The following is a 21562-nucleotide window of genomic DNA, read 5'->3' on the forward strand; positions in this document are numbered from 1 at the left end:
CGAGGACTAGCAAATGATAAGCATGGGGGTATTTGATCATGCATTTATTTTAGTATTTTATCATATTAATTCATGCATGATCCGATGAATAATCGCATTAAATTCCCACATTTATCATTAGTTTCGAGAAAACACATGAAAAAGATAAATATCAAAAAAAGCATAAATTGCAAGTTAATTTGGCGAATTAGTCTGTTTAGTAATTAGTTAGTGATATTTTCTTTAGGATTTAGATTTTTAAACTGACAATATATATATATTTTTAGAAAGTCTTAGTAGTTTAGTAAATAGTGTAGGCTTTTTTTTAGAGTTTTTAGAAAACAATTTTTTAAGCCCTTCTTAGGAATTTTAGAAAATAGGTGGGGCATTTTCTAAAAGCCCCTCTCCTTAAATAACTCACGTAGGGTTTGAAAGGGGGGTCCTCCCTTGAAGAAACAAAATTCTTCTAACTCTCAACCCCTCTTCTTCCCTCCGGCTCCTTTTTCTCCTCTTCTATTCTCCTTCCTTCTTTCTTTCTTTCTCTAATCAGCCGGAGCTTCTTGACCCACCCGGATGAAGTGGACGCAGAGGAGAGGCCCCTTCTTTTCTCAACCATTCCAGTCACATGGTAAGTTCCCTTTTCTCTTTTGTATTGTTGTGTTTCTTTGATACATTGCATAAAATGAAAGAAATAGTTACATTCTGTTTTGTTTAATGTGTTTTTTTTGTTTCAATTCTGCGTTTCTGCAATTTGCTGTTTGTTTACTTGGTTTCAGCATTTTGATGTGTGTTCATTCCTGTTCTGTTGCATCTCACGCATTGCATCTCGTTTTCATTGTTCTATTTCATTACTTGTTTTGCAACACATTATACACCATCTTTGCATTACAATGACTGCATCTCATTGTAGATTGCATTACCTTAGCTGCATTTGCTGTGAAACCACCCCAGTATCCATCATCCTGCAGCCTTATGCAGATCTGAACTGAATACAATGAGTTTCCAATTGAAGCTGGAGTTGTCGTATAGATTTGCTCCTCTGTGCTGCAAATTCATGCATTTATCGATCTGATAGGCAACATATTAGCCGTGTGTTCTGATCTATGGTGAAAGCTTTGAAGGGGATTTGCTAAAGACTCGATCGGTGCCCTTGATCCAGGTTCTTATTTGAAAATCCGGTGATTCCATTCACCGGATTTTCATTTCCTCTGCCGTAAACTACTATTTTGCCAGAGGATCTGCTTTAACCGGCCAGATTCACTGTCTCTAGCCTGATTCTCTTACTTCAGCATTGTCTGAATCCTATTTTTACCATCCAGTTGGGCACTATTCACGGAAGGCCCTTCTTCATGGTTGGGCCTGATTTCAAATTCACGACTGAGCACCTAAGTCACTCACGACTGTTGTGGTTTTCACGGCAAATGAAACTTCTGCTGTGAAGCCCCTTTTCACAGATGCCTGTTTTTAAAGTTTGTTCATAGCAGTGTTTTTTTTTTCTTTTAACTCACGACAGCTTGTTTTGTTTCAATGCCTTAGAGATTTCTATTTGTAACAGCAAGTGGTTTTTACAAATCGTTTTCAACATAAATCTGTTTTTACAAATCATTTTCAAAGGCAGTTATTTGTTTTACAAAACTGTTTTTAAATATATGTTCACGGGCTATGTGTTTTTAAAACTGATTTTCACGATGTGCTTTTGAAAAAGTTTTTTTTTAAGTGTTTGTTTTTAAAAAATGATTTTTCACGGGTTGTTGTTAAAGCATGGTCACGGCAAGTGTTTTAGGTTGATTTTTTTATGGTGATGCTCATTTTGCATTTTAAGCATTTTACTTTAGTTTTATGTAGTGCATTTTAGTTTTACTTTAAGCGTAACATTTTATACATTTTTAGGCACTTTTAGGTATTTCTTATCTTTACATTTTGCATATCTTTTATTTCACATACTCTTACAGTGTTTTACATTTTTTTAGTATAGGACTATTTGTTTCGTCTTTCTGCTTTGTGTGTTCGTGTTTTGCAGGAAGGCGTGGAGGCAAGCAAGAGAGTGAGACACGTATTGGCACACCTTCAATACGAGATACGAGGCACAAGCACAAAAGACAATTGAGTATTTTTTAGATTAGGAGTTTAATATCATTTTAAATTCAGGGTTTGTAATAAAACCATTTTAATATTCATTTAAGCCCTCTGTGTAGGGCAACACTCTTTAGTTATTCATTTATTTAATTAATTCTCTTTCTTGGCAATAAAGAGTAGCGTAGTTGTGTGTGTCGAATACAAGTATATCTCGTTCCCTGAGATCGACCCGGACTCCACCACTCGTGCGAGCGGGTTTTTATATTTTTGGTGTCGGACTTTCACTAGATTTTCATTAAAAAAATATTATTTTGAAAAGGGTTATCCTAAAACTCACACCAAAGCCCGAAAATGTTTAATTTTTTCAGAAACAGGGTTTTCAGTTTTAGTCTTAATATTTCTTCAGAATTTCGGCTAAAGACCTCTTATTTTTTATTGATTCTTATTTTCTCAGGGTAACATTTTATAGGTTGAAACTGATTTCTGTTTTACTATTTCTTTTCTTAAAGAAACATATATATAAATAATAATAATAATTAAATAAATTACTATAAATAAAATATATGAAACTAAAAAGGATGACTAACTGTGTGTGTGCCTCTGAACTTGCCAAAACTGATAAGTTAAATGGAACAAACTTTTCAATCTGAAAAAGGAGAATATCTTTAGCTCTTACACTTGAGGGATTGGAATATGTACTACACAAACAAATAGAAAATCCCGAAGAAAAGGGTCAAAGGAGGAGAAAGAAAAATATTAAAAGTATCTAAGAGATGATCTTTTGGCTAAAACAATTATGCTAACATATATGGATGATGACCGGATTAGAGTTTTTAAAGACTATAAAATAGCTAATGAAATGTTGAAAGCAATTGGGTCTAAATACGACACTACATCCGAAGTACATGTTTAACTTCTATTATAACAATACAACTCATATAAGATGAAAGAGTCAAACAACGTAGTAGATCATGTAAACTGTATGCTGGTCATGGCAAAAGACTTAGCAATAGCTGAAAACGTGATACCTAACAGGATGCAAATCTCAACAATTTTGAATAGTCTGCCTGTATCTTGGAGAATGGTAACCACAACACTTAGGTTGAATACTAAAAGTCTAAACTTTAATGAGTTGCCTCTCCAACTAACGATAGAACAAGAATACATGGTCAAGGACAAAAAGTCAGAACTCATGATAGCCCAAGATGTCCCGTCTAACAATCAAGTACCCTTTAAAAGAAACAACAGTAACTTTAAAGGAAAAAGAAAGAACAGGTTCAATAAAGGACAGAAAACCAACTTTAGAAGGCCTCAGAGAAATGGACCTCAAGTAAAGTGCTTCAAATGTGGAAATATGGGACACATCCAGAGAAACGGCAGGACAAAGACCTTCAACAGGAGCAATGGACAACATAGAAAGAAAAACAACAAAAGAAGACCTGATAATAAAGAAGTTGTTTGCGTGGTGTCTGAATGCCTCTTTGCAAATGCGGAACTCTCAGGATGGTGGGTTGATTTTAGAGCAACCCGATACATAGCCAAGACCACAAATGAATTTATAAACATGAAAGAACTAGGTCCAAGAGAACACAAGGTGTACATGATAAATAACACTTACTGCGATGTACGTGGAATCAAGTCTTATAGACTTAATGTAGGTGAAACAAATGTTCTTCTTAATGAAGTTCTTTATGTACCCTCGATGAGGAGAAACTTAATATCTGTCCTGACATTGACTGAAAAAGGGTTTGAAGTCAGATTCATTCCTGGGAAAGTCACAATAGGGAAGCATAGTACAGTCCTATTTGAAGGAATCTTTATCAAAGAACATTGTATGTTTAAGTTGTGTGATAATAAAGAATCAGTTTCTGCTTATATTGATTGTGCTTTTAACATTGATGTAAATGCATGACATAAAAGACTTGACATATAAGCATAAAGAAAATGAAAAATTTAGCACAACAAAGAATAATTTCTACATTCAATGAATCACACTTTGGAAAATGTGAAACTTGCATATATGGAAAGATGGCTAGGAAACCCTTTCCATCAAATGTTGTACATGCTATAGAATTATTACAAATAATTCATACTGATATTTGTGGACCATTCAAAGTCCAAACTCACATCGGAATGACATATTTTATAACATTTATTGATGATTCCTCAAGATACGATTACCTATACCTGATTAAACATAAATCAGAAGCTCTTGAGAAATTTAAAGAATTTAAAAGTGAAGTTGAAAGACAACTTGAAAGATATATTAAAATAATTAGATCAGACAGTGGAGGAGAATACACCTCGAATGAGTTCTGTGAATTCTGTAAAGATCTTGGCATTAACAGGCAAAAAACCATGCCAAGAACACCATAATAAAATGGTGTTGCAGAGAGGTGCAATAGAACCCTCTTGAACATAGTTAGGACCATGTTGGCAGGAGCATAATTACCCAAAGTTCTTTGGGGTGAAGCTATAAATACAACAATATATACCCTGAATAGAGTGCCCTGCAAAGTTGTCCCAACAACTCCGTATGAAAGATGAACTGGTATGAAACCAGATTTGAGCCATCTCAGGAGATGGGGATCTGTATCACATGCTAAGATCTTGGATCCAACTATGGATAAGTTGGACAATAGATCTGTTAGATGTATTTTTATCGGATATCCTAAATGATCAAAATGCTACAGATTATACCACGAAAGGTTGAGACTGATTGAGAGTAGAGATGTTGAGTTCCTAGAAGGACTCAACAATGAATCCAGTGATCCTATTGAGGATCCATTTGATTTACTGGATGATCTTGATGATCAAGATGAACAGTTTGACAATGAACCAACTGTGGATCAGTCAGGTAATGAACCAACTGATCTAGGCTCCTCTACTTCTCAAAATTTAAGCTACTACAAGAAAATCGTGGATTAGCGACGGCCTCTATCCATCGCTAAACTGTTTAGCGATGGATAGAGGCCATCGCGAATTTTTGCTCTCTAATTAGCGAAAAAACTTATCTGTCGTTAATTTCATCGCTAATTTGCGACAGTTTAGCGATAGACATTATTCGTCGCTAATCTGTCGCTAAATTAAAAAAAAAAAATTGATCCCTGAAGGGCGGTATTTTGGCAGCAATAAGCCGGACTTATACCGCGCCCGACTGGCATTGCACAGAACGAACGCTCTGCCTCATCGCCGGACTTGTATCGTCCTCCGTGAACTGGTGCTCTCTGGCGTCGCCGTCCTCCGTGAACCACCGTCGTCGTCCTCCGTGAATCGGCGTCGCCGTCCTCCGTGAACTGGTGCTCTTCGGCGTCGCCGTCCTCCGTGAACTGGTGCTCTTCGGCGTCACCGTCCTTCGTGAATCGGCGTCGTCATCCTTCGTGAACTGGCATCGCCGTCCTCGGTGAACCGACATCGTCGTTCTCCATGAACCGGCATCGTCGTCCTCCGTGAACCGGCATCGCCGTCCTCCGTGAACTAGCATTGTCGTCCTCCGTGAACCGGCATGCTCTCCGGCGTCGCCGTCCTCCGTGAACTGGCATGCTCTCCGACGTCGGCGTCCTTCGTGAACCGGCGTCGTCATCCTCCGTGAACCGGCATCGCTGTCCTCTGTGAACCAGCGTTGTCGTCCTCTGTGAACCGACGTCGTCGTCCTCTAGCGATCACTCTGCATCATTGTCGTCCACCATGAACTGACTTGCACAACGATCACTCTGCATCATCGAAGTCGGTTTAAATTGAGCGCGGTCGATTTAAATTTTGAACGAGGAGAGAGAGAAAATTTTGCGCTTGGTTTAAATAAAAAATTAATGAGGGATTTAGCGACGGATTTTTTTCGTCGCTAATTAGCGACGGAATTTTTTCGTCGCTAATTAGCGACGGAAAAATTCCCTCGCTAAAATGTTTTCTTGTATTAAGAATTAGCGACGAAAAAATTATTGTCGTTAATCCATCGCTAATTAGCGACAGATTAGCGATGAAACAACTTTCATCACTAATTAGCGACAGATTCATTAAGAAAGTTTTCTCTAGCTAATCTGTCGCAAATTTGCGACAGAAAAAATCCGTCGCAAATTTCCGTCGCTAATTAACAATTTTCTTGTAGTGAGCGGTCATAAGAGGACTAGAGCTCCTCCATCCTATCTAGATAATTATTATGTGTATCTAACTGAAGAGTTATGCTATTCAGTAGATATAGATGAAATGACCGACAATCTATCATATCCTGATGCTATTAAATCACATGAAGCATCAGAATGGAAAAGGGCTATGGATGAATAAATAGAATTCATTGAAAAGAATAAAGTCTAGGGATTAACTGATCTTCCTGAAGGAAGGAAACCAGTTGGTTGTAAATAAGTTTTTAAAAAGAAGTATAAGGCTGATGGGTCAATAGACAAATTCAAAGTAAGACTGGTAACCAAAGGTTTTTCCTAAAGGAAAGGTGTTGATTAGACTGAAACCTACTCACCATTTGCTAAGTTTACATCCATTAGGATAATATTATTCATAGCAGTTCATTATGATCTGGATGTATGGTTGATGAATGTAAAAACTACTTTTTTGAATGATGACTTAAAATAAACTATTTATATGTTTCAGCTAGAGGGATATGTCACAGATAGTGACAAAGTATACAAGTTGAAAAAATTCTTGTACGGACTTAAGCAGTCACCAAGACAGTGGTATTTGGTTTTTCATAAAGCAATAACCAAGATTGGATATGAAGCCAATCAATTAGACCATTGTGTATATGTCTGAAAAAGTGGAAGCCACTTTTGCATTTTATCTCTTTATGTTGATATATTATTGATTGAAAATAATAATGATATGATAGTGATCATTATCCGTATATCTAGGAACAAGACCCATTCGTGGATATGTTTGAACAGTTTTCAAAATCGTTTTCAAATAAAACCTTTATCTCTAAGTGTTTTGCTTTTGCCCGTTCCAACAATCTCTCGCTAAGCTTATATACAAAAATTGAGTCAAAGAAAAACAGAAACATACAATCTATATATTAAGACAGTGGGATAAAAAAAGATAAAGTAAGCCTATCTAAGCAAACCTTTTAAAGACTAACCTATCTTTTTCTTCCGAACTTTCTCTTCTTTCTGCATTATTTCGGAGGCCAGAGGCCTTTGACCACAAAATGAGAGAGAGAGATTCTATCGTTCAACGACCAGCCCAGCAACGCAATAATGACCACCAACGAGATTCAAGATCACAGGGCAGCCGAACCCATACAGGCGCTCTTCCATGGGCACTTCCCCGTCGACCCACCGACTTCCGGCTACCAACGCCGAAGACGACCGGCAGAACCACCAGTTACTGCTACCGACCGACGCCACCACCTACTCCGTCAATAAGCTCACCCTCATCCCCCTCGTCTTCCTCATCTACTTCGAGGTCTCCGGCGGCCCCTTCGGCGAGGAGCCAGTCGTCCAGGCCGCGGGTCCCCTGTTCGCCATCGTGGGCTTCCTCGTGTTCCCGCTTATATGGAGCATCCCGGAGGCGCTCATCACGGCGGAGCTCTCCACCGCCTACCCGGGCAATGGCGGCTACGTGATCTGGGCCACCCAGGCCTTCGGCCCCTTCTGGGGCTTCATGATGGGCTGGTGGAAGTGGCTGAGCGGCGCCATCAACAACGCCGCCTACCCCGCCCTCTGCGTTGACTACCTCAAGCTCGTCTTCTCCGGCGGCCCCTACCGCTACCTCGCCATTTCCCTCTTCAACCTCTCCCTCGCCTTCCTCAACTACACCGGCCTCACCATCGTCGGCTGGACGGCCGTCGCCCTCGCCGCCGTCTCCCTCGCCCCCTTCGTCCTCCTCCTCTTCATCTCCATCCCCAAGATCAGGCCCTCCCGGTGGTTGAACAAGGGCCAGGAGAAGAAGGACTGGTCGCTCTATCTCAACACCCTCTTCTGGAACCTCAATTTCTGGGACAACGCCAGCACCCTCGCCGGAGAAGTCGACCGCCCGCAGAAAACCTACCCGACGGCGCTATTCTTCGCCGGAATCTTGACGTGTTCTTTCTATCTCATCCCTTTGCTAGCGGGCACGGGCGCTCTGGAGCTCCGGCAGAGCGATTGGTCCGACGGGTACCTGGCGGACGTGGCCGGGATGCTCGCCGGAAAGTGGCTCAAGTTCTGGGTGGAGGTTGGGGCGGTGCTGTCGAACGTGGGGCTATTCGAGGCGCAGCTGAGCAGCTGCAGCTTCCAGCTGTTGGGGATGGCGGAGCTCGGCCACCTGCCGTCTTTCCTGGGGAGCAGGTCGGAACGGTTCGACACGCCGTCGTGGGGGGTGCTCGTCTCCACCGTCGTCACTGTCGCGCTGTCCTACATGAACTTCACCAGCATCGTATCGTCGGCCAACTTCCTGTACAGCATGGGGATGCTGCTGGAGTTCTCGACGTTCGTGTGGCTGAGGAGGAAGTTTCGGTGCTCAACTGGCCGTTCAGAGTGCCGCTGGGCATCCCGTGGATGGTCTGCATGTGTTTCCTCCCCACGGCGTTCGTAATCACGGTGATGGTCATGGCCGGAAAACTCGTGTTTGCGATCAGCGGCGGCTTCACCCTCTTGGGGATCGCCGGGTACTTTGCCACCAAGCTGTGCAAGGCCAAGAAGTGGGTGTCTTTCATCAAGGTTCCGGAGGAAGTGGAAGAAGAGGAGGTAACGCAGAACATCTCTTCCCGTGGTGAGAATCACCACCGTCATCATCCTTGATGCTGAACCTGTTGGGTCCATCCTCAAGCACTTGGGCTACCAATTTCTTTGTTCTTCTTCCTTTTTTTTTTGTTTTTGTTAAAAAAAAGAGGAAAGAAGGCAGCAGCCACCGCTCTACTGCTCCCAATCGGGTTCAAATTGTCCCTCGATTCGTAGCCTTTTGTCATGCTACTCTTGAAATCTCATTGTTGCAAGTTGTTTTGATAACATGGATTCAGGTTGATTGATTAGACGATTATCTTTGGATTGTGTATGAAAATTATGGTTTTTAAATTATAAAATGTTGATGCTTTTACAGAGTTATTGATATTTTTAATTGCCCAAAAATTCTTACTTGAATCCTAAGTTCCTAACCGTTCAAATAAAATCTTCACCAAGTGAATCATGTAGATCACATTTGTCAGATTTGATCAAAACAACTTGCAACAATGAAATGAAATTTCTGTAGTATGACTGAAAAGCGCTACCCGTTTGGGCTGCTACTGTTGATCCTCCTGTGCTACTGCTGTATATTTGACAGCTGCTGTATTGACTGATTTATTAGTACATAATTCAAGTGAAACTGAAAGAAGCATGCCACCAAACACCTTTTTGAATGCTGAATTATTGAGTGGAATGGGTTGCAAAAAGGGGAAAGTTTTATGGCTACGGTAGCTATAAAATATAAACAAACAGCTAAAAAATGCATGGGCTCGTGCTTTTTCTTTAGTGCACGACGAACACAAGCAAGTTTTATAAGAATTGTTCTGAATCTTCTGATGCGTGGCCCACCCCTCAAAAAAAAATTCTAAATAAAAGTTGGCTTACCGAAAAGGTTCTTCTATACAAAATTGTATGAAGCCTGTTTGATTGCAAGCAAGAAAGTTTGAAATGGAGAAACTTTGCTCAGAAAAGCATTAGGAATAGGGCTGCAGACGGATCGGACATGGCCAGATATTCTGAGTTCCACATGTTATTTTCAAATATGAATCCTTTAAGTAAAAACTGAATGTGCATTCTGTTCGGATTCAGATCTGTTCAGTTGGATTACTTTAGGATTCAGGTCCAGGTCGGATTCAGATCAGCATTTTAATTCAGATCTTAAGTTGATCTGAATCAAAATCTGACCCAATTGAATGTTTTACATGTAACTAGCTTGTTTTTGTTCAATTTTTTCCAAATCCAGTATTATCACTTGTAATTTGGATTCGAATTCCAAATGTGCCCTTGGTAAAGGCAGAAGCATAGCTTGGCATGTATGCATCACAAAATTGTGAAGTGTAAATCAAGTTTTTTTTATCGTTACACCCCTACCCAACCGATGCTACTTTCTCTCACCTAGGAAGTAAAAGTGTTTTTTCACGGGACGAAGTGTTAACCCATTTTTGAAGAACTTTTTTTTATTTCTTTTTTAATTTATTATGTTCCCTCCACCACATCTTTGTCACAAAGATGTTTATTTCATGTACCTTAATTAAGAGGCCCTCTTTCCTTTGAAAGGGTATATTTCATAGAAAAAAGCATAAAACAGGGCGTTTGTTACACTCACTCAAGAGAAGCTTTTTTCATTTGAAGGAATTAATTTGAAGGGAAAGTACTTACCAAGGAGGGTGGGTGGAAAGTAGTTTTTTTGCATTTATTATGTAGGTCCCACCATATATTTCTTATAGACACGTTTGTTTCACCTTTTTTTTTTTAGGGATAGACACCTCAATTTTGACTGATCATTATTTCATAGATTTTGTCCAAAAATTTCTTTTCTCAAAACATGGATGTCTTTATTTCAAAATTATTATATCTTCAAATAAATTTTTGGCCTAAAAAATATGATGTTTTCAACATTTTCATCCAAAAGAAGAGTTAAAATAGGACATCATAATTTTTCAACGTACAAAAAATTGCCTCAAACCGACATTGAGATCAAAATTTATGGCCAAAAGAAAATTTTTGACCTATTTGGATCAAGTTCTGAATTCAAATCCATTTTATAATGTCGCCCAGAATTATCACCCAAACGTAGTTGTCATCCTTACTATTTGGATCTGGGTCTTAGTTATCATTTCAAGTATGAATCTGAACCCAAGTCATCATTTGAACTGATTGGATTTGGATCGAATCCAACTCAGTTGGCACCCTTGTAGTTTGGATTTGGATCACATCAAAGCTAGGTTGTCGCCTTGTTATTTGAGCTGTTTGGATTTGGACCAGATCTAGCCCGAGTTGGCTCATGTGCAAGCCAAGTTGTTCTAATGAATGGATCCAATCTAGATTCAGACCCATTTAATTCAGTTGACAACTTAGGTTGCAGCCTGTGCATAGACGACAACTTAGGTTGTTGCCCAAGTAACTTATGTTGTTGCCTAAGCCAATGTTGCCTATGTTAGGCCTAGCTTGCACTTTGTGTCTTAGGCCTCAAAAACTTATCAAAAATCCCAAAACTCACTCTATAAGCTTTTCAAAACCAGAACTTTAGCCCCTTAGCTTGCTAATCTCAATTTCATGGCCCCTAAACTAAAAACCCTGTCCAATAAGATTGTGTCACCTCAAATTCCTGGCTCAATATATTCAAACACATGCATAGCACCTGGTTTCTGTAGCCCAGAATCCACTAGACCTAGGTCTAGAATCCATCTCTACAACTAGAAATAAAACTTCATCTCCTATTTTCAAGCATCTATGATCTATGATCTTTAGGCCTTCAACATTCATACTCTCTCAAATCCCCTAGTCAAGCATTTGCAGCCCAAGCACCCTACACACACTCTGTTAGACGTCTCCTCTAGCCTAGTACACATACCCACACCTTGATGGAGCCTAATGGTTCTCGTATCGTTCTTGTATGGTCTTTTTTGAGTCTTGGTAGTGTCTCTATACAATCAAACTCATATTTTTTTTTATAGGTTTCCCGTATGAGGTAGTGGTACTGCACGCTAAAGCTTGAATTGAATCTGAGCCTAAATTCTTGCCGAGGTTGAACCCTTATCAACGAAGAAGGAAAGATGCTTGACTTGCAGGCGGAAATCTTACATCACCTTCAACTAAAAACTCAGTTTCATTTCAAAAACCATATTTGTCTAAACCCCACCAGATCCACTGTTCACATTAGGACAAAGGAACTATTTACTGTGAAAGAGAGCATCTTTCATAGGAAATGTCATGAAACAAACTCACCTGCAACTGAGAAAGATCACCCGTTTGATGTCTGCTAAAAGGATTGAAAGCATGAATGCATCGTAATGTTTGATAAGAAGGCACCAGGATGAACAATACGTTAGGCCGTGTAGAGATGTCAAAAAATTTCTTTTTCCATATGAGGATTGAAACAGCTTCAGAGTGTCCGATTTTATTTGATTAGACAAATATGAATGTCTCAATTAGATGACTGTGAATTCAAGTGACTTCCCAGGGGAAAAAAAGTTCTGAGCTCCACATGTTTTAAGAATCTAAAATGGCATCTACATTTTGAATTATAACAGACAAGGGCGATATTTGTCCTTTAAAGAAATCAAGAGACACCTAGAGAAGTACAACTCTCATGGGACAGTTCATTCAGTGGGGGATGGTGAACCAAAGATCATTGGAAAGTAGGGGTGGCCCAGTGGGCCAAGCCAACCCGGCCCACCATGTGCTGGCTTTCGGTCAAGGTTTTAGGCCCTAACCTGTTAGCTAGTGGGCTGAAACCTGGCCCGTTATATACATGGGCCGGGCTCGGGTCGGTTCATGGGCTACTGAGTCCGGGTTGGCTCATGGGCAACCGGGCCGACCCGATGGGCCTAAGCTACCTAATTAATTTCTTAGTAATATGAAATATAAATAAATTAGCTGACTGCATAGTAACTTGATAACTATTACCATTACCTAATTAGTTACATTAATTTTATAGAAACTAGAAGCATAATTAGTTGGGTACATGGAAAGTTATCTATTATTACTATTTACCTAATTAATTGCATTAATTTTGTGAGAAATAGAAAGATAATTGGTTGGGTGCATGAGACTATTGGTTTATTTAAGAATTAGAGTTACTGAAAATGGAAAACAATGTACAAATGAGTTTGGGCTGGGCTGGGCTGGGCTGGGCTGAACTGACCCGCTAAACATTGGTCCATTGGCCCAATGAGCCGGGTCACGGGCTGCTTTTCAAAACTAAGCTCATTAAGAACCGGGCCAAAACCCGGTCCATTAGTAAATGAGCTGGGACATCTCAAGGCCGGGCCACACTTAAATGGGCTTGGGTCGGGCTGGGCTGACCCGATGCCCACCCCTATTGGGAAGGGCCTAAGGGGTGGGAAAGCCTGGGGCACACATTCCGAGTGTGGACTTCTTCCATGAAAACTACCGTTTTCCCTTGCAAATAAACAGGTTAGAGAATTTTAAAACCAAAATCCATCTCAGAAAATGGTGGAAATATCCATAGTTCCATCGAATGCATGAGAAAATCGTCAAAACAAACCAGAAAGAGGATATTTCATTCCAAGCACTAGTAATGCTACTTTCATTCACTCAATACATATGGAAAGCTGAACATGATGGGACGCGTTTTTTATTTTTCTTTTCAACGTGAAAAAGTTTGTTTGTGTGTGTGTGTGTGTGTGTGTGTGTGTGTGAGAGAGAGAGAGAGAGAGAGAGAGAGAGATCCTTATGTTGCTTGAGAAAGATACAGAAGGTTAAGGATCGACCATTTTAATCATAAAAAGTTGCGCTTTCGATGGCAATCTGCTCACTGTGTTGCCCATTTGAAAAAGTTCTGAGAATATGTCGTTTATGATGGGAATCACATATTCAAGGCATTTTTTTCTGCAACCGTTGTTTGAGATAGGAATCACATATAAGTAAACCTCACTTATTGAAGCTTTTCCTCCCTAACTCTCATCCTTCAATGTTTAGCACACAAAAGAACAACATCCATCGTAATTCCATTTTTCGACACACATCCAGCAATGGTTTTGCAAAAAAAAAAAATCAAGAAATGTTGCCTCTAGGGATGTCTTCACCGTCAATGGTATAAGAAGGATTGCTGCAAACCATAGGCAGCACCGTACCATATATTTCCCAACTAATGTATATCATGATGAAGTTAAAAAAAAAACGTGAGTTTTTCCTTTCTTTTTTCTTATGGTACATAAGAGATCACTTAAGAGATCCATAGATCTGTTTTATATTTAATGAGAAACCTTAATTCAGATGGTAAGGCTCCAAAGATTTTGGCATCCCACCATATGGCCTACCTCCAAGCGGTTAAAATCTTGCTTCAGGTGATGGGGCTTGTGAGAGATTGTTCCAGTTTGTGTGGATAGTTTCCATTTAAAGGAACTAAGGGAAACAAAGTTATCCAGTAACATGCTATGCAAAGTCTTTAGCTAATACATCTTTGACAGTCTAGCAAGTGAGAACATGTTATCTAATCTTTATAACAATGATGCAGTTCATCCTGTCAACTACACTATTATATTAAGGGATATGAACAATGTCTTTTCATGTTTAATATTATGACTCTTTCAATACCTTTCAAACATTTTTGAGGTTTATTTACCACCATTATCTATGTAAATACATTTTAATAGTTTTCTTATTTTCCTTTTAACCATGACATGAAAACATTTGAAAGTTTCTAAAACGTCATTTTTGCTTTTCAGGACAAAACTTTTGAAAGTTTCTAAAACATTATTTTTGCTTTTTAGGACATATGCTCATACTTTTCTCAAAGCATCATTGATAAAAGTAACAAAATATTCAAGAACTTATTCAAGAACTTTTGATAGTTTTTTTAATTAGTTTTGAAAGATACTCTAGATTGCTTGTCAATTAAACAATGATCACATTGATTAAGAGATATCTTTTATGCCAAGAAGAAATTTCTTCTTTGCTAAATTTTGCAAATTTTTCTCACTTGTATGTCCAAGTCGATTATGTCAAAAGTCAATTGAGTAACTCTTGCCTATAGTGTTGACTTGTCATTTGCATATTTTGAAATACTTCGTGTAAAGTGCATTATTTATTTCCTCTTTCAAAGAGAAGAAACCCTTTAAAGCTTTCAACTTCTAATGGTGAAGTGAATTGTTGTAACCTTCTTTATCAAACTTGCTGGTAATGATAAGGTTAAAGTGAAGATATGATATATATTGAACATCTTTAAGCATCATCTTGCAGCTTCCATTGGTTTTGATGCTATGTCACCCATCCTCACAATTTTCAAAGTACCATTATTTCTCATCTTTACTAAACTAAAGACTCTAGACTTACATGAAATAAAGAAGTCTACTCATGAGTTAGCATGGCAGAAAACATCAATCTTGAGAAACCAATAATCTCTTTTCAAATGTTATATCTTAACATAAAGGTATCAATTAATATATTTTCTTGACTTGACTGATTAACTGAGAAATTGGATTTCTGGTGTGAACAAATCCCAATAATCCCAATTAGCTAATAATGATGGTTCCCGATTAATCGCCAATGAGATTTCCAACCTTCTTTTCCCTTCTGAGATATGATACCATTATATAAAATCAAATGCAAGGCAACTTCCTCGAATCTGATTGGATTAAGACCAGATTTAGATCCACTGATCCATCAAGTGCAAACCAGGTCAGCCATGATCCAAGCACGAATCCCACCAATTTCCATTCCTACCATCTTGTTCCAAATTTCGAAAAAGATAATTACTTGCATTGCATTTTTCTGGTTAAGAAAAATTATTTCCTTTTCTTTGGGATGAGTATAGTTGACTCCAAATTTCCAAAAGATAACCCCACGGTGTATCTTGCTTGTTCGAACCTAAATTGTTCTCACATTGCATCCTCATTGGATGCCAGTTAATACATGACAAACAAGACAAGGTAAGCAGCAATGCAAACAGAAACAACTACATGCTTCACTCACACCACATAATTACCAACGTCTCACAAATTGCTTCTCCTTGCAGAATGCTCCTGCCTTATTTGATCTCTCAAAACTCTTCTCAATATCTTGTTTGAAGCAGTTCGAGGGAACTCTGCAACAACCTTGACAAAGCTAACCTGCATTGGAGATTTCAGAGTACACAGAAAGCTGATGAAAATGTATTTTCCTGAATGAAATTGACAGAACAGCAGCAGCATGAAACTTAGGAAAAATTGAGTAAATAAATAAATGGATCAACTACACTTAAAGAGGAACCATTGAGCAACAAAAATGCAACCTTGAACAAAGGATTGATGTTTTTCTGGATGGCTCTTGAGAAAATTGATCTCAGCTGATCTGGATCTGGCACTGATCCTTTGTTTGGTACCGCCACTACAACCAGATGTTCTGGTCCACCATTAAACTGTTTTATGCTAACTGCCGCTGTTTCGAGCATGCTATCATCAGCTGTATTGCAGATACGCTCGATCTCAACTGCACTAACCTGAACCACCATGTCTAAACTTTAATTTTTTAAAATTCCAATATGCTCCTCTACTCAAGCAGAAAAATCCCCCAAGCAAGGTACCTTGATACCACCGAGATTCATAGTATCATCAGCTCTCCCTTGTACTATGTAATATCCACCAACCAACCTCTGTACTATATCTCCATGTCGTCTTAGACGCTTTGCATTTCAAATTGAGAAATGTAAGTACGATGGAGCTAAACATAATCTAGAATAATATACTCAAATCAGGTCAAAAGCAAAAGATGATGCATGCGTACAACCCTTGCTTTTGACTGGTCATGTCAACTAATTTTGGTGTGGCTGAAGAGATAAAAAAGATAAAAGAGTATATGAATTGAACCAATCCCAAGGAAAAGATTACTGCTGTTTAATTTGGTGAGTAGTAATTATATCCATAGGAAGTTGGGGAAAAAATAAACAATTATATCCATACTTATCAAATTATTATGCCAAATAATAGGCAAAAAATTCTCTACTATTTTCTGAGCATCGTTAACCTCACTTCAGTGTCATGTATTTATCTGCATTCATTTTCTGGTATACTGTAAGTATAGAGTACACATCATCTTTTGATCTAATTTAAGTATAAAACAAATTTTTGAGAAAATCATCTACAAAAGATATAAATGTTGATATAACTAAAATATTGGCATTGCAGATGAAATAGCTCAAAAAGGTGAAGAATTCAATTCCTAAAGAACTATGAGATACATGCTCCTATATTGTTTTACCTTTCCACATACATCACACTCAGTTCATTCAGAATTAGCTCTAGCGATGCCTACACACAAAACTAACATCTTAGAGACGAGTGCTTGCCCTAGACTAAGATTCCATAACCAATTTGACTCAATTGGTTGTAAATATGAAGAATTTGCAATGGAAATTTTTATCTTAGACACAAGTGCATGTCCTAGACTAAGATGCCATAACTGATTTGATTCAATTGGTTGTAAATATGAAGAATTTGCAGTGGAAATTATTATGCAACCCATTAAATAGAGCAGAATCACCAGCAAATCTTGAGAGAAGGGCTGGTAATAGAGAATAGATGTGTTGCACCAGCAACGTTGGTTAGTAGCTCCAACATCTATTTGAGTACTAAAAGTCATCCAAGAAACCATATGAGTGGAAGAAATGATATGATCAGATGGGTAAGACTATCAGTCATTAAAATGTAGCATCAAACTTTGCACTTCCTTTAAGGAAGCAATGTGATCTCCAACCATCTTCCTTTTTTGAGTAATTTAGATTGAATCATGGCTTCCTTTTTTTAGGCTGTCATGGCTTCCTTTTTTTAGGCTGTCATGGCTTCCTGTTTTGTTGGCTCCTCTTACCAGCCCCCATGATGCGTCTCTATAGTGCCTATACTCCTTGTATAGTGAGATCCATGACCACTTCCACCTGTTCTTCACATTCCACACAAGGATCCACTACCACATCCTAATAAGCTAAATCCATATTTTCCAGCATATTGTGGATTGATCTTGAACTAATTTTTCTGCTAAAAAGAGCCAACCTTTCACCACTTGTTACTTTGGATCTCTCATGAAATCTCCTACTCTATTCATTAGGAGGAGTTTCATATTTGGTACCAAATGGGGGTAACTTTTCTTTTTTCTAATACATTTACTTTATGACATCATAATCAATTACCACTTTCTAAAGGAGATGAAGTATTTTCCTTCAAATCCTTCAATTCTTTTCTGTTCACACAATACATGCTTGATCATGGACATGTGCCATTCATTGTACAATCCTCTCAACTTCATACAATGATCACTAATGCCTTTGTGTGTTCTTTAAGCACATTTGCCTCGGGGATGCATCCTTCCCCTACAGTATCATACCATTGGAGAGAAGAAAGAGAAAAGAGGGGAAACGAGAAGAAGATGAGAAAGAGAGATGAACCCTCAAGATGATATAGGTCCACCGCAATCTTTTTTATGAGTCCCCGAGCCTTCAACACATCCTTTTTCTTGAATCCACAAGCCTCCAAGAGCTCAAGGCTCTGATACCATAAAATGAAACCACAAGTGCACAAACACAATGCCACTAAAGGGCTACAAAGAGTGCACAACCACAAATACAAGGGCCACTAATGAGCCAAATACAACAAGCCACTAAGGGCTAACACACCACACTCATAAACAGGAGCGAGAGCACAATAAAAATAAAAAAGAATTGTATTAAGAATGCTTAGAAAAGCATAAATTACTTTATAGGGAAGACCCCTATTTATAAGCAAAAAGATAGAGCAAAGGGGGGCAGCCCAACGACTAGTTGGGCTGTCCCGACTCCCAACAGTCACATAGGATAAAAAAATAAAAAATGAAAAACTAGCCTAATAAAAAAAAACATAAAGTCAGCCCCAAGTGGGCTGACCTCTATTACAAAAGACTGAAATACCCCTAAGGGTATTTCAGATTACATAAAAGGTCAGCCTAATAAAACAAAAGACTAATACAAAGAGTAAACTGTCCCTAGTGGACACTATCTATTACAAGAACAAAAAGACTAAAATATTGATGATAATTAGCCCAATTTACATAGCACAGAAAACAGTTATATATATATATATATATATAGTTTAACATCATACAAATGTTTTTACGGTTTCTAGGCACATGAATGCTCCCAAACTATGTCACATGGGTGCGGGGGTGCGGCACTTTCAAAAAACTTGGGTGCGGGGGTGCCGCATATATATATATATATATATATATATATATATATATATATATATATATATATATATATAATATAATATAAAATATAAAATTTGTGCAGGGGAGGGGTCAAGCTGATGAGTTGCGGAGCCTGATTTACAGTTTTTGCCATTGCAGAAAGGGGGGTCCGGGGGCTCCCGCCGACGCGGGTGCCGCACCCGCGTCGAGTCGCGTCGATGCCGGTGCGGCACCCTGCTAGCCGAATCCCTGTGACATAGCTCCCAAATGAGGGATTAATACTGTAGCACCAACAACATAACTAGGGCATCCTCTTTCTTCTAAATTAAATAACTAGGACTCGACACATCCTGTATTTGAGCAACAAATTCTTCACAAATAGCAATTTCCATAGGTACTGATGTTCCATGCTATGTAACATGGATACACAAAAAAGGACACCATAACTGTACCAACTAGTGCATCCTCTTCTAAATTAAATAACCAAGACTCGACACATTATGTATTTGGGAAAAAATTCCTCACAAATAGCAATTCCCATAGGTACTGATCTTTCATGCTGTGTAACATGGGTACATAAAATGGCCATCATACCTGTACCAAATCTGGCACTTCAAGGTGCTCACACACACACATAGATAATATGTACGAATGTATGTATACTTTCATACATGTGTTATTTTCTTGATTGTCTACCTACCTCGTGTTTTGGATGACACTGTTGTACAAGCCATACCATATTCCTGTACCATATCCATGTGACATATGTTTCATGTACTTTCTGTCAGCAGTTCACCTTTGTCATATGAAAGGCTTCATCATCACTGTTATATGTGTATGAGGGTATTTTTGCCAATGCAAGATGAATTCAGAATTTGCTTGCTGGCTTGGTTCCTTTACTTCTCCACTTGATGATTTTGCCCTTTGTTGTTCGAGCTTCAGTCAGAGCTCACATCATGCCCTCACACTGAAGTGCAATGCATCCATTCTCAGTAGACTCTTAATTCATTCAAAATAGACCACTACCCAGGTTAGAGATGAACTAGGTCAGTGCCACAACACAAGCCATCTTCTATGCACTATGCCACTCACTAGGTCATGCATGATAAGCCCCATGTAAATACCAAAATACCATCTTTTCTTCATTGATAATAAAGAAAATAGTACAGAAATGTAACCACATAAGCTAGTTTTAGCCTTTGTCTTATTTTCAGACAATTACTAAAAAGGCTTCAAAAAACATGACTTGCTCATGCCTTGAAAATTCATGTTAAATTGTATATATATATATATATTGTAACTATAGTTTTAGATTAGTTTCTTTTTTCTTTCTTTTTAGTTTTTATTGAACTAGTTAACTCAATGTTGACTAGTCAATAGAGACGTTGGAGCAGGTCCAACAGCTCTATTTAGAGCCGTTGGACTTTGGACCAGCCCCAACGTCTCTATGGAGTTCCCATGATGTATATAAATAGGGGTAAACCCAAAGTTACCAGTCGAGGAAGCGGGAGCGGGAAGCGATACGGGAAGCGGGAGTGGGAAGCGAGGCACTTTCAAAAATTTAGGAAGCGGGGAAGCATGGGACCACTTAGAAGAAAATTCCAAACCGTCTCAGAAGCGACCTAGGAAGCGAACCGGAAGCAACCTAGGAAGCAAACCGGAAGCGAGGGGGAAGCGAAAAAATGGAAAAAATGGGGAAGTGTGGGGGAAGCGCGCTTCCCAAAAAAGGGAAGCACACTTCCCATAAAAGGGGGACGCTTCCCCTCACGCTTCAGAAGCGCGACGTTTCGCGCTTCCCCTTTTACCTAGGCGCTTCCGGTAACTCTGGGTAAACCACCACTCATAATGTAATGCTTCTTGCATATGTTAAACATCAATAAAGTATTATTTTTATATTTTGTGAGCCACTTTTGTGTGCCCCTTTATGGGTTTTGTGAGAGCCCTTTTGTGGCTATTTGTGTGTCCACTTTGGTAATTTGGTGGACTTTGTTGTGGCTCTTTTGTTTGTCCACTTTGGTGATTTGGTGGACTTTGTTGGAGGCTCTCATTTCCTTTCACATCAAACATGCATTAGAACAATAAGCATTAACTTCTTAGCAACATCATCTGCCAAACATAAAGGAGCCCATAATTGTATCATAGACCCTCTAGTTGAGGAAGTTCAGCAGCAAAAGAGGGAGAGCTATATTCTTTTACTGATTCTAAGGGTTGAAGGCTTAGGATTACCTTTAGTAACATGCTGAACAGCATGATAAGACTAGATGAATTAAAGAAAGAGAAGATAAGAAGAAGAAATAGGAATTAGAAGTTTTGGTGATAAACAAATGTTCATTCTAAAATAAACCTTTTAACAACTTACAATAACCTAAAAATCCATTAATAATCCCATATTTCTTTAACCAATGTGAAGGCATGTACAGCATACTCACCAAGTGGATGACTTTGACCATTATTGGCAACATAAAGACTTGAGTTTGGGTCCATATGTTAGTTCAAAAGCTAAGGAGAACTTGAGAAGTATGATGCAACCTGTATCCTGGGTAAAATACCATCAGCCTGTTAAATTATGTTCACACACACACACACACACACACACACACACACACATATATATATATATATATATATATATATATATTCTGTTTTATGTAAACTGAAATACCCATCAGGGGTATTTCAGTCATTTCACCCATGTATAGGTG

General features: G+C 38.8%; 1 protein-coding gene and 1 pseudogene across 1 annotated transcript in view; one reads left to right on the forward strand and one right to left on the reverse strand.

Moving 5' to 3' along the window:
• Positions 1 to 7295: 7295 nt before the first annotated feature.
• Positions 7296 to 9348, forward strand: LOC149830455 (putative polyamine transporter At3g13620 pseudogene; annotated as a pseudogene).
• A 6095-nt stretch (positions 9349 to 15443) lies between these two features.
• Positions 15444 to 21562, reverse strand: part of AAE18 (acyl-activating enzyme 18) — a 37096-nt gene continuing 30977 nt past the window's right edge. The window contains exons 12-14 of the mRNA XM_090016524.1: positions 16231 to 16329; positions 15940 to 16146; positions 15444 to 15778 (exon numbers count right to left, since the gene is read on the reverse strand). Coding sequence (XP_089872650.1) covers positions 15662 to 15778; positions 15940 to 16146; positions 16231 to 16329 — 423 coding nt within the window. The 3' untranslated portion in view covers positions 15444 to 15661. The remainder of the gene's footprint in view (positions 15779 to 15939; positions 16147 to 16230; positions 16330 to 21562) is intronic.

Source organism: Nuphar pumila, chromosome 8 (assembly GCF_984573655.1).
Source record: "Nuphar pumila chromosome 8, dmNupPumi1.hap1.1, whole genome shotgun sequence".
In the NCBI taxonomy this organism is placed as follows: Eukaryota; Viridiplantae; Streptophyta; class Magnoliopsida; order Nymphaeales; family Nymphaeaceae; genus Nuphar; species Nuphar pumila.